At 46.4% G+C, this 16014-nt stretch overlaps 1 protein-coding gene across 4 annotated transcripts in view; it reads left to right on the top strand.

Annotated features, from left to right (window-relative positions):
• Nucleotides 1-15595, top strand: part of LOC135006019 (uncharacterized) — a 425336-nt gene extending 409741 nt beyond the window's left edge. For 3 of the 4 annotated variants that reach the window (XM_063951982.1, XM_063951984.1, XM_063951986.1), the window contains one exon: nucleotides 14460-15595. In XM_063951982.1, coding sequence (XP_063808052.1) covers nucleotides 14460-14710 — 251 coding nt within the window. In that variant the 3' untranslated portion in view covers nucleotides 14711-15595. The remainder of the gene's footprint in view (nucleotides 1-14459) is intronic. The other variant, XM_063951983.1, reaches the window with a different exon arrangement.
• Nucleotides 15596-16014: the final 419 nt, after the last annotated feature.

Genomic DNA, 16014 nt, shown 5'->3' with positions numbered 1-16014 from the left:
GACTCGGGAAACCTACCCTGTCACCTAGGCCTACTCTTCCCTCCTCGTCCGCTACCGGTGCCACAGTGATGGCGGCCAGACCACCAGCCTCTGGATCCTGTATGGCATCCACTACAGGGAGGCTGCGTGTCTTCCCCGATCTACTGCGCACAGGCAGGGGACCTGCTATGTCCACAGCAACTTGCTGCAAGGGTTCTCCTATGGGCAGAGGCCCAGAGACAACACAACCGCTGGAGTGCCCCAGCTGCCAACGCATGGCACCAGCCTTACAGTTGGTCTGGGCGTCATCCGACATTCCAGACCAGGGTAAGCACTGTGTCAGGCACTTCAGGGTACGGTCTATCTCAGGGTTACTGCCCAAAGGGGTTTTGCTGGCAACCGACACCGGTTGCGCAGAAACGTTCCCTGGGGGGACCAGTTGGACACATTCCCTATCTGGTCTATCCCCTCCCACTTTCCTGGCTACCCTGTACCTTAACCCTTCCCGCCAGGTCAAACTTCCCGCCCCAACCCTGTCAAGGCCGCTGCCAGAGTGGCGCCTCATGCCTTTCAGGGATGGGTCAGAGAGTTGAGCCTCCCTAAACTCCTGCCTGTGGCCCTCAATCTCTCCTAAATTCGGACACTCTACAGGGGGATCTAGGTGGGGACTACTAGGGTCAGTCTGGTAGGGGTCAGTCATGGAAAAGTCAGTGTGGTTTCTCATACTCACTGCCAGAGTTGGCAAACCACTTGGGTCAGGAGCATCAGTGGGCACCCCCACAGGATCAAATGAGCTGGAACCGACATCCTCTGCGTTGCTAGGGGACGTAGGCATACCAGAGGCAAAAGGCATGCAGGGTCGATGTGCTGATCTAGCCGCTGTAATCTTTTCCTCTGGGCTGGTTGATGCTGTGGTTGGCTGTGCTGGCAGTTGTCTAGCAGCTGTAGTCTTTTCCTCTGGGCTGGGCTGTGCTGGAGTAGCTGATGTCAACGGTGGTTGTGGAACTTGACTCCGGGGAATGGCGCCAACAAACGTAGTGACGATCCCACCACCCAGATCATTTCCTAGGACCACATCAGTTGGGAGACCATCCATGACGGCAACTTCTCGCAACTCTGGTCCAGCTCCCCAGTCCATGTAGACTCTTGCCATGGGAACCGCTTTCTCCATTCCATCTGCCAGGGTGACCTTGGCAGTGCGACCCTGCAATACTGCAGCAGGATCTATAAGGTGGGGGCTCACCACAGTGATTGAGGCCCCAGAGTCTCTTAGGCCTTCCCCCTGCAGGGGTCCCACGTGGACCGGCTGCAGGTGCCTCCACATGTTGTGTAGGGGCTGTTTGGCCATGCAGGTGACTCTCTCCGCAGAGTGCACCTGTCTCTCGCCACACTCCATCGGACTGACTGGAGGGGGAACAGTCTCTGTAGGCTCATCTCCTCTCGTCAAACAAGCGAGCCGGGCTCCAGCACTCGGATTTGGTTCACGAGTCTGGGGTGCTTGGGATGCAGGACAGTTCATCCTCAGATGTCCGATTTTCCCACAGCCGTAGCACTTCTTCTCCAGTCGTGGCACCGATGATCTCTGATCAGTTGCAGGGACGCTGCGGTGCGGTTGCTGGCCAAGAGCACCCGGGTTGGAAGATGCTTGTCTTTGGGGGTGATGAGCTGAAGAGGGGTGTCCCCTTGGTGGTACAGTCTTTTGGAGCTGGCTGGGCGCTTCTGGCCCTGTGGCCGAATTGCCACATACTTGTCTGCTAACTGGGCAGCCATCTTTAAGCTGGGTGGCTCCCGATCTAGCACCCACTCCTTCACTTCTGCGGCGCACCTGCGGTAGAACTGCTCCCTGCAGATCAGGTCAATCAGTGCGTCCCATGTAGTGGCTTCCGAATCCTTCACCCACTTCACCACGTGCTGCCGCAGCTGGGTGGCGAACTGCTCATGGGTGCTGCTAGGATTCTTGGGCAAGTCTCTGAACTTCTTCCTGTAAGACTCTGGAGTGATGAAGAATCGCTGGAGGAGGGCCTTCGCAACTTCGTCGTAGTTCCCACAGTCCTCCGTGGCCACTCCTCGATAGGCCTCCAATGCCTCTCCATGCAGAGGGGGCACAAGGTGTCTCACCCACTCCGACTTGGGTAAATCATGTAGTTTACAAGTCCTTTCAAAAACTTGTAAATGTCCATCAATGTCCCCATTACTGTCTGCAAACTTGGCAAACTGAATGCGTCCCGATCTGTGTACAACAGCTGACAACGGCTCCCGGGGTACCACGGCCTGTGGTGCCCACTCATCACGCCACATCTGGATGATGATCAAGTGCTCTTGCTCCGTTGCCCTTTCCCCCACTTACGCTAGCCGATCTGCTAGGGTATCCGGGCCGCCCCCCCTGGGACGTTGGGATCCTGGCCCTGCTAGGGATTGCTGGGAAACATTGCTGCTGTGAGAGAGGGCGGGGCTTGTGGTTCTCACCGGTTCCTTACGAAGGTCCACTGTTGGGCCGTCCTCTGCGATGCTGACGCCGTCAGTGCTTTCCACCTCCGCCCGATGGGACTCCTCCACGCTCATGAGCGCCGCCTTCATGACGCTTCTGGACGCGTTGAAAGGGATATCCACACCCTTCTCCTGGCACGCGATCTCCAGATCATCCTTGGACATTCCGCTGAATTCCGCCATCTTGTGCGTTCTCCTGCGCTGCAGTTACTCCTCTCCTGAGTAACTCGGCTTCTCCAATCGGGTGATGAAAAGCCGCCTGGGATAATCCCACCGCTATGCCAACAATTTCTGTGACAGGACGGTCCCGTACGAAAGCACTCGCCGCTTTCGCGTCCCGTTGGCTGCGCACAGAATGGAAGGTCAAGTCACACGAGGCCTGACCACATAGGGGATTCCCGCTTACCGTCAGTAACCGCCTGTTACTGACTCCACCCACTGCGTTGTGGGCGGGTTTATGCTGCCACCACCAAACTCCTAACCTGCCGTGGCGTTTGGAACCACGGTTCTGCTCTGTATGTGCCGACGCACTGCCTTACCACACCTGTGCGGTGTTGACGAATCCCCACTAGCCACTTGCTAGGCCTCTACCGGTAGCTGGCGGAAGGCGGAACTTGGAGACGTTAGGTGCTTCCCTGGACAGCTGGAGGACGGGGCTATGTTTGGCATAACCCTGTAGGTCACAAGATGAAGCAATCTTCTTGAGGCAATGATGTTTATTTGCTCAATAATAACCTTTAAAAAGGATCCTCCCTATTGCTAGGGGCAACAGCATACAATCAGATGTTTCAGCAGAATAAAGATGGTACAACTACAATACAACTCTGGAGGCACGCAGGTCTCCTTTTTATGTCAGTTTTCCACACAGTACCACAGGGGGGTAAGCCCTCCCTGTCTTCTCCAACCAATCAGGTTATTTTACAAAATACCAATAAATAAATTATATTTCAAAAGGAGATAAGTGCAATAATACAAAATATCCTCCTTCCTGTCACCCAGACAACGTTTGGTATCAGATTAACATTCACTATTGATAAATTTATCACATAGCTTCAAAATAGAAATGTTTCTGTCTCATTCACATCTCCAGGCAAACCCAGTGTTTGAGATTACAACAGGAAAGGCTACAATACAAACAAACAGTCTTCCTTCCTGCATCTGCCATTCAGGGTTCGTATATCAATTAAATCATTACATGAAACAGGTTCCAAGTCCAGAACTACTTTACATATGGGATAAGGAGATCCCTGTGAGTAACATCTCTCTAAGGAACTTACACATCAAAAGTATTGTCATTCACACCTCTCTGCTAGGACAGGGCCATCAGCATGCCACTTCCTACTGACAGGAGATGATTATTCAGACATCTATAGTAAGTGCATTTTAAAACCAACACAGCTTACACATTCCTTCTAAGTGCTGGCATTTGCATTAAATATAACATTGGTGAAAACACAGTAGTAAATATATTTTTAAATACCCGGTGCCTAGCACCCACACTACATTTAAAGATGGCGTTTAGCACCAGTGCACAGTTTAAAAGTGGCGCCAAGCGCCCATTGTCCTTGAATATGGCGCCGGTCACTGAGGGTTAACCCCTTCAGTGCCGCGCCGCCATTGTCCACGTTGGCTGGTCTCTCTCCGGCCACACAAGCGATCAGGTCTGAATTACCCCCTTAGTCTCCTTATAAGATAACAAGGAGGCAAAGAAAGTAAAACCTCTGAGTGGGGGCAAACAATCTATGACTACAATCATCCAGGTTCTGGCTGTGCCATAAAGTGACACACAATCGTATTTAAAATAACATTTCTCAACTATCAGAATAGTTAGCTGGTCGGTACCATATCTGTGAAAATAACATGATGATAATAAGATGACAAACAAAATGTCCGTCATGCCACAGCGTGAGCCTTATACAGTTATCCTCCCTTGTAATAAACATCTATGTTGATTGCCTCAGACTTATATCCGTGTTCACGTTGATACTTTTCCAAATATTTTTATACTTACCAAAAAATTTTAGTACCTCATAATTGTTTCTTATTGCTCCAAATATAAGTCACTGGAACATAAGCCATATTACACCACAATGGTTCATAACGCGTATGTACAAATTCTAGGTGTCATCATTATTTTTAAACCAGCACTCATACATGCTCATTTTTTATCATGGTCTTTGATTTACAAATGAGATATATACAATATAGATATTTATGTGAAAAATTGATTTTATAATCCAACAACTTTGTGAGCTTATTAAATGTTGCATTAATTAGAGAGATATTTTGATTATATTATAGGATAATGTCTATGGTTGAAATCGAGGGCACCCCTTCTGGAACCATTTAGCTCATTAACCGGTATCAGTCTAGTTTGACTTCATGCGATTGATCAGATTATGCTTTATCTACGTTAGCCTCAGACACTCCAGCAGGCTACGCGTGAACAAGCCCTCATTGGGGTGAAACGGACGTTATGTCACTTCTGGGTTCCGTGCAGCGCACATGGACCCGGTAAACAAGCGCCAACTGAGAGTCCTCCTAAATCGCCAAAGGTGGAAGGTGACCATTTTATTTATCTCTTTCTAGCGTTCTCTCATCAGTTCATGACATCTCTCTACAATGCCCGGGTGCAGCAGAGAGATTGCTCATCTGGACTCCTGACAGCAGAGATGCCTATTTCTTACTTCTGCTCAGACCAGCCTGCATGCACTCTTTCCAGCCATCCAATGCACTATTATTTATTATTTATTTATTAACAGTTTCTTATATAGTACAGCAAATTCCATTGCGCTTTACAATTTGAAATAACAATAACAAACTGGGTGATAACAAACAGTAATAGAGGTAGGAAGGCCCTGCTCGCAAGCTTACAATCTATAGGGAAATAGGCATGTGTACACAAGGAAAGGTGCTATCTATTGCATAGTTGTTCGCCAGATTGCAAAGGTTCTTGGTGGGCTGTATGATATTGTCATACAGCAATGATGAACCGGGTTCGAGAGGAAGGGAAAGTGACGAATGAGAAGACATGTGAGGATATGTGTGGACTGTGCAGAGTGGATGCAATTTGATAGGAAGGTTTATGAAAGTTATGTGGGCGGTTCTGGAATTTGATATGCTTGCCTAAAGAGGTGAGTTTTCAGGGAACGCTTGAAGGTTTGGAGACTAGAGGAAAGTCTTATTGTGCGTGGTAGGGCATTCCACAGAGTGGGTGCAGCCCGATGAAAGTCCTGCAATCGTGAGTGGGAGCGACTAATGAGTGTGGATGAGAGACGCAGGTCTTGTGAAGAGCGAAGAGGTCGGGTTGGGAGATATTTTGAGATAAGCGAAGTGATGTATGTTGGTGTAGTTTGGTTAATGGCCTTGTGTGTGAGTAAAAGTATTTTATATTGAATGCGGTAGAGTACAGGTACCCAATGGAGGGACTGACAGAGTGGATCTGCAGACGATGAACGTCTAGCGAGGAAGATAAGCCTCGCCGCTGCATTCAGAATGGATTGTAGTGGTGAGAGTCTCGTTTTGGGAAGACCAGTTAGGAGACTGTTGCAATAATCAATGCGGGAGATAATGAGAGCGTGGATTAGAGTTTTAGCAGTGTCTTGTGTAAGGTATGGTCGGATTTTGGATATGTTTTTTAGATGCATGTAACATGATCTTGAGACAGATTGAATGTGGGGAACAAAGGACAGATCAGAGTCAAGGATGACACCTAGGCAGCGAGCTTGTGGGGTATGGTAGATAGTCGAGTTTTCAACAGTGATAGAGATATCAGGTTGGTATCTACTATTGGCCGGTGGAAATATACACTGCTCAAAAAAATAAAGGGAACACTTAAACGACACAATGTAACTCCAAGTCAATCACACTTCTGTGAAATCAAACTGTCCACTTAGGAAGCAACACTGATTGATAATCAATTTCACATGCTGTTGTGCAAATGGAATAAACAACAGGTGGAAATTATAGGCAATTAGCAAGACACCCCCAATAAAGGAGTTGTTCTGCAGGTGGTGACCACAGACCACTTCTCAGCTCCTATGCTTTCTGGCTGACGTTTTGGTCACTTTTGAAAGCTGGCGGGTGCTTTCATTCTAGTGGTAGCATGAGACGGAGTCTACAACCCACACAAGTGGCTCAGGTAGTGCAGCTCATCCAGGATGGCACATCAATGCGAGCTGTGGCAAGAGCATGGAGGCGCTACCAGGAGACAGGCCAGTACATCAGGAGACGTGGAGGAGGCCGTAGGAGGGCAACAACCCAGCAGTAGGACCGCTACCTCCACCTTTGTGCAAGGAGGAACAGGAGGAGCACTGCCAGAGCCCTGCAAAATGACCTCCAGCAAGCCACAAAAGTGCATGTCTACTTAAACGATCAGAAACAGACGCATTGAGGGTGGTATGGGGGCCCGACGTCCACAGGTGGGGGTTGTGCTTACAGCTCAACACCGTGCAGGACGTTTGGCATTTGCCAGAGAACACCAAGATTGTGAAATTCGCCACTGGCGCCCTGTGCTCTTCACAGATGAAAGCAGGTTCTCACTGAGCACATGTGACAGACGTGACAGAGTCTGGAGACGCCAAGGAGAACGTTCTGCTGCCTGCATAATCCTCCAGCATGACTGGAACACTGAAGGAGCGATTAGATAGGTAGGATAGGAACCAAGAAAGGACTGTGTCTTTAAGACCTAGGGATTGTAGTGTTTGTATGAGAAGAGAGTGGTATACAGTGTCAAATGCAGCAAATAGATCTAGAAGAATAAGTAGTGCGTAGTGGCCTTTAGACTTCGTAGTGACCAAATCATTAACCACTTTAGTCAGTGCTTAGCAGTTTTTAGCAGCCATGCAAACGCTATGCCGCCGCCCACTGGGAGTGTATTTTAGCTTAGCAGAAGTGCGAACGTTTTTATCGCAGAGCGCCTGCAAAAATTTTTTGTGTAGTTTCAGAGTAGCTCAAAACCTACTCAGCGCTTGGGATCACTTCAGACTATTCATTTCCGGATTTGATGTCACACACCCGCCCAGCCACGCCTGCGTTTTCCCTGGCACGCCTGCTGTCTCTGTGGAATGTTGGGAATAGAAGCCTGACTGAAGTGGGTCCAACAAAGTGTATGAGTTAAGAAATTGTGTGAGTCGAGTGTAGGCAGTTCTCTCAAGTAGCTTAGAGAGACAAGGGAGCTGAGAGATAGGGCGGTAGTTTGAGAGAGCATTAGGGTCAGAATTTAGTTTTTTTAAAATAGGAGTAATCACTGCATGCTTGAAGAGTGAAGGAAAAATACCAGTAGAGAGAGAGAGATTACAGATGTTAGTTAAGGTAGGGATTAACACCAGAGACAGAGCTTTACTTATTTGTGAGGGTAAAGGATCAAGAGGAGAGGTAGTAGAGAAGCAGGATGAGAAGAGTGATGATATTTTATCTTCATTTGTGGGATCAAATGAAGAAAGAGTGCCAGAGGGTTCAGGTAAAGAACGGAGCAGGTCACTGGCTGCCAAAGAGCATACCATTTCATCTCGGATCTTATCAATCTTCTCCTTGAAGTAGGAAGCAAGATCCTGTGCCTCGATAGTGGCTGGTGGGGTAGGTGAGGGAGGATTCAGAAATGATTTAAATGTATTAAAGAGTCGTTTGGGGTTAGAGGCTTGAGCAGAGATAAGAATTTGGAAATATGTTTGTTTGGCAGTGTCCAGGGCATTTTTATAAAAATGGTAGACAGTCTTATATGTGAGGAAGTCACTTGAAATACGAGATTTACGCCCCTGACGTTCAAGTTTTCGTGTGAGTTTTTGTAGTTGTCTTGTTAATTTGGAGTGCCATGGTTGACTAGGCCTACGTGGAGTGTGATGGGTAGCTGGAGCCACTTCATCAAGGGTTAGTTCTAGAGTCTCATTCAGGTGTGATACAGCCATCTCAGGAGAGGTGAATGCAGAAATAGGTGAAAGCAGTTGTTTGAGTGAAGTGGAAAGTTCTTGAAGATTAATTGTGTTAAGATTTCTGCGGGCTTGAGGAAGATTGGAGGACTTCAGCAACACAGGGTTTGAATTAACGGAGGAGAGCATGCAGGTGATAAGGTTGTGATCTGCTAGGGGGAAAGGAGAGTTAGTGAGTTCAGAGATGGAGCATAGTCTGGTGAATACTAGATCACTAGCATGCAAATAGCATGGAAACAAAAACAAATAGAGCTAGGCGCTTATAGACAATTATCAACACTACATGGAAGTAGAAGCTACTGGATCCCTGAATTTCACTCACTTTACATGACTAATCTATTTGGTACCGAACCATCCTCAGTAGTTATATTCAGCTACTATCACTGAGCAACTGAGAATCTATTCTGTGGATTAACATTGAATCATAAAGGGTACGATCCTGCTCACTGAGCAAGCGTCTTTTTTCCAATCTTGCTTCATCACTTCAATAAACCGAACTGGTTGCTTTCTAACATTCATACTTTTATTTACTTAGTGGTGGGGAATTGCCGCCGAGTTACCCACAATATTATTTAAGAAAAAACTTTACCTGGTAATACCACTGTGATGAAAGTCATGACAATATTGTATAGACTGATTCTGATGTCCCTACCTTAGTGGTGGCTATTTAACAAATCCTACAAATCTCTGATGATGAGGATTCCACTACTGTGGCAAAAAAAAACTGATATGTTTAAACGGCAGAAAGTAGTTAAAACTATGTTACCCCATTCTGACCACTTAGTGGACATCAGAAGGGAACCCTGGTCTACTCCAGGGAAGAAATTCCCTCTGCATAAATGGGCCTTGGCTCACTATCCTCTCCCTGCAGAGTTATGTAGCAAATGGGAAAATTCACCCGACTTGTGGTGTCATCAACTCTAGCTGTCACCATTGTCACCTCACTGATAGAACTGACAGATAAGCGTGTGGAGGGTTGCCTGAAATCTATTTACACCCTTACAGGAGCTGTGCATAGACCCACTATTGCTGCCTCCTGGGCTGCAAAAGGTATTGAAGCGTGGGTTCAGGCATTAGAGGAAGAGCTGCCCGAGGATATATCTGACAATGTCAGACTATACCTGTCTCACATTACCACCGCTGCCTATTACATTCAGGAGGCGTCCTCTGAGGCAGGTGTGCTGGCGGCCAAGGCGTCATCTACGTCTATCCTGACCCGCTATATTCTGTGGTTGAGGTCATGGAAGCTGGACCTAGACTCCATAGGACCTTGGAGGTACTCCCCTTCAATGGGGACATTTTGTTTGGTGAAGACCTGAATAAAATTGTGTCTGAATTTGCAGCTGCTAAGACTGCTTTCCCCCCAAATACTTATCCTTCAGCAGAGAAGGCAAAAGGTTCCACCTTTCATTCCTTTCGGCCTCAAGGGAAAGCAAAAGGTCTTGCATACCTGAGACAGTCTTGTGCTCCCAAAACCACAAAGCCAAAGGCCAAACAATCCTGGGCAGCCCGTCAGCCTGCTTCTAGAGACAAGCCTGCTGCATGACGGGACAGGCCTCCCCCTGGGGACCCCAGGGTGGGAGGCCGACTTCTGCAGTTTGCCCAGGTCTGGTTAAAGAACACTTCAGACGTGTGAGTGCTGGAAGTTGTCTCTCACGATTACGCTGTCTCCTTCAAGAGACGGAATAGAAACAATGAGATTGCGCTTATTCAATCTGATGTAGACTTATTCTATAAAGAAAGTTAATTGTTAAACATATACATTCATGATACCGGGCAGCATCACATATAAAAAAATCACATAAAAAAATACATACAATAAAAAGCTCCTTTTAGAAAGATAATCTTACACTGTCTATGCAGTATATATTTTCCTAAATTTTTTGTTAGTAGTCGGACAGATCATGCAAAACTTACTTAGATTAACCACGTGTCCAGAAACAAAGTTAGTAACAACAAAGTTAGAATAAATCTACATCAGACTGAATAAGCGCATTCTCGTTGTAGCTATTCTGTTGTACAATATAAGGGGTTAAAACCAATTACCCCTGAGAATAGCTGCATGCAATTCTGATCAATCGCAGCGCGAGGAAAATTTGTTTAGAACACTCCTTCAAGAGACGTCTCCATCGCCAGTTTTGCACCACGGTTCTACATTCGAATCCGTTAAAGGCGCAAGCTTTGCAAATGAGTGTCCGTTCCCTCCTGAGTACAGGAGTGGTTGTGCCGGTACCTCAGTCCCAGAGATGCAGAAGTTAGTACTCGACCCTGTTTCTAGCCCCGAAACCAAATGGGTCATTCTGGACTATACTCAACCTCAAATTCCTAAAAAAGTTTGTGAGGGTGTCCAGTTTTCGTATGGAAACACTGCGCTCAATTGTATTGGCTATGGAACCTGGAGACTATATAGTATCCCTGATTATACAGGATGCATACCTGCATATACCTATTGCCATGTCACACCAGCAGTTTCTGCGGTTTGCTATTGGCAACCTACACTTTCAATTCCAGGCTCTACCATTTGTACAGGCTACGGCTCCACGGATCTTCACCAAGGTCATGGCCGTCACCAGGGGCTCAGAATCCTGCCGTATCTGGACGACCTGCTGATTCTGGCAAATTCCCACAATGTCCTCCTCAGTCATCTGCAACTGACGGTAAACTTCCTGCAAGCTCATGGGTGGCTTATTAATTGGAAGAAGTCCTTGCTGGTCCGAGCTCAGAACATGGTGCACCTGGGGGCACTTCTGGACACACACAGTCAAAGGCTGTTTCTGTCTCCAGAAAAGGTCCTGAAACTTCAGGACAGGATAAGATGCTTCCTTTATCGCCACAGAGTGTCGATACACTCGGCGATGCAAGTACTTGGCCTGATGGTGTCGGCATTCGACATGGTAGAGTACGCTCAATTTCATTCCCGCCCATTACAGAGGTTAATCCTTTCCAAATGGGACGGCCAACGTCATCGGATCAGATCTCAGTTGATCACTTTAACTCTGGAGGTTCGTCTGTCGCTGACCTGGTGGTTACAAAACCAGCGATTAAGCAAGGGCCTTCCCTTCTGGATCACCGACTGTCACGCTAACAACGGATGCCAGTCTGGGGGCATGGGGTGCGGTGTTGGAGCAACACTCATTTCACGATTGCTGGACCAAGGAGGACTCACTCCTCCCAATAAACATTCTGGAGCTGGGGGCAGTGTTCAGACTGTTATCACTCGCCCTGCCTCTGGTACAGAACGGGCCTGTTCAAGTACGGTCAGACAACGCCACCACGGTGGCATACATAAACCATCAAGGCAGCACTCGAAGCCACTTGACAATGATGGAAGTGTCAAAAATCCTTTATTGGGCGGAACACCATCTGCCAGCCATATCACAGTGTTTATTCCAGGTGTCCTGAACTGGGAAGCAGACGTCCTCTGTCGCCAGGACGTGCACGCCGGAGAGTGGAGTCTTCATCCGGAAGTCTTTCCACTCCTAGTGTACAGATGGGGTCTACCAGACGTAGACCCAATGGCGTCTCGACACAATCACAAGGTCTTCGGATCAAGGACAAGGGATACTCAAGCAGCGTTCGTGGATGCACTGGCGGTTCCATGGAGCTTTAGGCTGCCTTACGTATTCCCTCTAGTGTCACTCCTGCCCAGGGTACTACGAAAGTTCAAACAGGAAGAAGGAATACTACTTTTAGTTGCCCCAGCGTGGCCTCAAAGGCATTGGTTCTCAGACCTGCAGGGTCTGTCGACAGAGAGCCCCCTTCTACTTCCTCAGCGCCCGGACCACCTCATGCAGGGCCCTTGTCTCTACCCAGACCTGGCTAGACTGGCTTTGACGGCATGGCTCTTGAAGCATCACTCCTGAGGGCCAAAGGGTTTTCTGAGGCGGTTATTCAGACTATGTTGAAAGCCCGCACACTGGCCTCGGCCCGAATTTATTACAGGGTTTGTAATTCTTACTTCACATGGTATGCTGATAAGAAATATGATGTCTCTACATTCAGAACGTTCAGAATTCTGTCTTTTCTGCAACGAAGCTTTGACTTAGGTCTCCGTCTGGCCTCCCTCAAGGTTCACATATCTGCTTTGTCGGTATGGTTTCAGAGAAAAATTGCGTCTATACCTGATGTTCATACTTTCACTCAGGGAGTACTTAGGATTCAGCCTCCCTATGTCCCTCCTGTGCCTCCATTGGATTGAACTGTGGTACCGAAAGTCCTGCAAGAGTCTCCATTTGAACCTCTTGAGTCAGCGGACCTTAAATGGCTCACGACCAAACGTTCTTGCTGGCTATTGCCTCAGCAAGATGGGTGTTGGACTTAGGCACTTTGTCCTGTCGTCCACCCTATTTGATTTTTCACAGAGACTGGGCAGTTCTACGAACTCGACTGGGCTATTTGCCTAAGGCGGTGTCATCTTTTCACCTTAGCCAAGAGATTGTGGTTCCGGCCTTTATCTCTTCAGACTTGTCTTCCAAAGAGCGTTCTTTGGATGTGGTAAGGGCTCTCCGTATTTATGATGAGAGGACTGCCTCTATCAGAAGGTCAGATTCCCTTTTTGTACTGTTTGGTTTCCACAAACGTGGCTGGCCTGCGAATAAGCAAACCTTGGCCAAATGGATTAGAATGGTGATTGCACAAGCTTATGCGCAGGCTGGACTCCCAGCTCCTGCTGCTATTAAAGCCCATTCTACTCAGTCTGTTGGACCTTATTGGGCGGCCCGCCATGGCGCATCTGCAGAACAGTTGTGCAAGGCAGCAGCTACGTGGTCCTCAGTGAACACATTCAACGCTGGCTTCTCATTCCCGCTAAGGCGCATCCCCTCCCTTGAGGAACTGCTTTAGGACATCCCCGATGTTTTCCTGTGGAAACCAATGTATCCTGCTGCAGAAAATAGCGTTATGGTAGACTTACCATTAACTCTCTTTCTGCGAGGTACATTGGTTCCACAGGGCACCCACCCAGACGCACCTAGCTTCTTTGGGTTTGTATGGCATCAGTCGCTGGTACCTTCTCCTGTCTGGAGAATGTGGTTCTATGTGACTAACATCTACCTTCTCTCTTACCTGCTCCTGCATTGGACTGGTTAACAAAACTGAACTCCCAGGGGTTTATAGGGGAGGCCCCAATGCATCTTGGGACAGTCTAAAGGTTTAGCCTCTATACCCCTGATGTTTTCCTGTGGAACCAATGTACCTCGCAGAAAGAGAGTTAATAATGTTAAGTCTACCATAACTGTATTATCTCATCTCTGATAGTCTCTCTCTCTGTAGACACTCACTACAAAACAACAAAGTACTTTATTTTTTGGAGAAAAACATACATATTACACTGTATATACTATTGCATTGTACTCATAGTTTCCTTTTGGAGATTTCAGGGCATCATAAACTATTATTACCATGATATCTCTCACAAAAAAATATTACCTTATGTTTTTGGAAGCACCTTATTCTCTCTTTGGACTAACGTTTAATGTTGAATCTATGTACAATATGATTGTCCTCAAGAGAACTTAATACTACTTATATATTTTCACCCATACGGTACCGACCAGCCAACTATTCTAATAGTTGAGAAATTTTATTTAACTACGACTGCGTGCCTCTTTATGGCACAGCCACAATCTTGAGGATTATACTCATTGAACAGAGATTGTTTTTTTTTCTCTCTGTAAAAAATATAAATACTGTTCATTACTTTCATTAAGAATTAAAAGAAAAGTTTTAACAAAACCCATATTTCAAAGAGTGCCCCCACTCGGAGGTTTTACTTTCTTTGCCTCTTTGTTACCTTACAAGGAAACTATACTGGGAAGTCCAGTGGTCTGCAGAACACAGAGGAGGAATGTAATGGGTTCTGATTAGGCAGAATTATAGACTTTGGTGCATGACATAAAGCAATGATTGACAATTGCAAGACAGAAGATTTGAATTGCATTACATTCCTACAGTCTTAACAAAATGGTATAACCATTGATGAACTAGAGGTCGCCATGGTAAGATTACAGACTGATGGGTAATTTATATTTTTATTCTTGATTCATGTTTTTTTGTACCATTTTGCAGGCTGGCCTGGCTTGAAGCAGCGTGAAGAGCTCTGTGTCTGTTACAGCAGACTGGAGGATAAGGTAGACAGTGTCTTTGAAGAACAGAAGAGATTGTTGTCATTCTTGGAAGTACAACAGAGTGAGGTCAACCTTGTGCTTAAGTCTATGATGGCAACATCTGGGGATTCCGTAGAGAGGTCCTGCGCTTCACCTCCACTACCGACCTCCAGCCTCCCAGGAACCCAGTTACCATGTGACCGTGATCAGTGACGTGCAGTCAGGGTAGGCTGAGGAGGCAGAGCCTCACCTGTCATACTCCAGTACACGCCAGAGTTTTGACTATAAAAATTATTAGAATAATACGAAGATGATATTTATAACTCATAAATATAATCTTTGTATAATTATTAAAATATTTATAGTTAAATCTCACCACCAAATCATATACTGTATGTGTATGTGTAAATCTGGCTTTGATACTAGCCAGTGCCTCCCCAGCCATTGACCTCAGCGCACCTCACTGACTGTGATTACAATTCCATGGAGCCCTCGCTTTGACCACAACCTATGCACGGGTCTGCCTCAAGCAGTGGACACTGCATATTAATAGTTGTTAAGTTTGTAAATGGTTATTTAACTACAGACGTGTCCTCAAACATTATTGCTGCAGTTGCGCCAAACAGCCCATCTTGACACATCAGGTCCCATGAGACTCTGCTAGCATCAGGCATTTTTGTTGCAACTAGGATGCATCAGGAGACTCTGCTGATTCATTTGGTATGCCACACTTGTATATCTGTATGCGACCGTGTCTCTGACTGCATACAAAGTCCTACAATGTAACGGCCTTGGCTGTTTTCCATTGTGCTGCATATACAGACTCACTCGCACACAGATATAAGTGTGCCATATAAAATTAATCAGCGTTGTGACTAAGACTCATTTTTGGCAAATAAAAGACGTCCGACTCTAGCAGAATTGCACGAGATCTGTTGGCTCACTCGTGCCAGACATCTCGTGCTGTGTGGCGTATTGGTGCTAGATATAAGACGCATCTGTATTTCTATATATATTTTTATGCATCACTTGTTTAACAAGTTTTATAAGTGATTTTATAGTTTTGTTTTTGTTGCATTTAATGCCATTGAATGTATTCGCACAACTTGTTTGTCTTTTTCATTTGAACTAGTTCAAAATAATTTGTTACTTTCACATGTATTTAACAAACATTTTCTGTTGATAACACTTTCCTTGTGGTATTATTCATTTTTCACCAATATTTATAAATACAGCTCTGAGAGATGCAGCTTTCTGATTGCGCGGAAATGTTCTACCAGTTTATTTAAATATTTTTATCAGCATAAAAGTAGAGTTTATGTTCTCCCATTGTTATGTCAGTGGCCAGAAAGTCACAGGCTAAGGGGTAATGATCAGTGCCTCTATAACACTTCCTGCTTCACCTAATTACCGATGCGTAGCAGGAAGGGACATCGGACATCGACAAGATATATTAACATGTTGTCTGCCGAAGCGGAGGAGTGAAAACTCTCCCCTCCGGCGACGTCCCCGTGACC

The sequence above is a fragment of the Pseudophryne corroboree genome, chromosome 2, assembly GCF_028390025.1.
Source record: "Pseudophryne corroboree isolate aPseCor3 chromosome 2, aPseCor3.hap2, whole genome shotgun sequence".
NCBI lineage: Eukaryota > Metazoa > Chordata > Amphibia > Anura > Myobatrachidae > Pseudophryne > Pseudophryne corroboree.
Note: the sequence above shows the minus strand (reverse complement) of the source record. Positions and strands in the feature narration are given on the sequence as shown.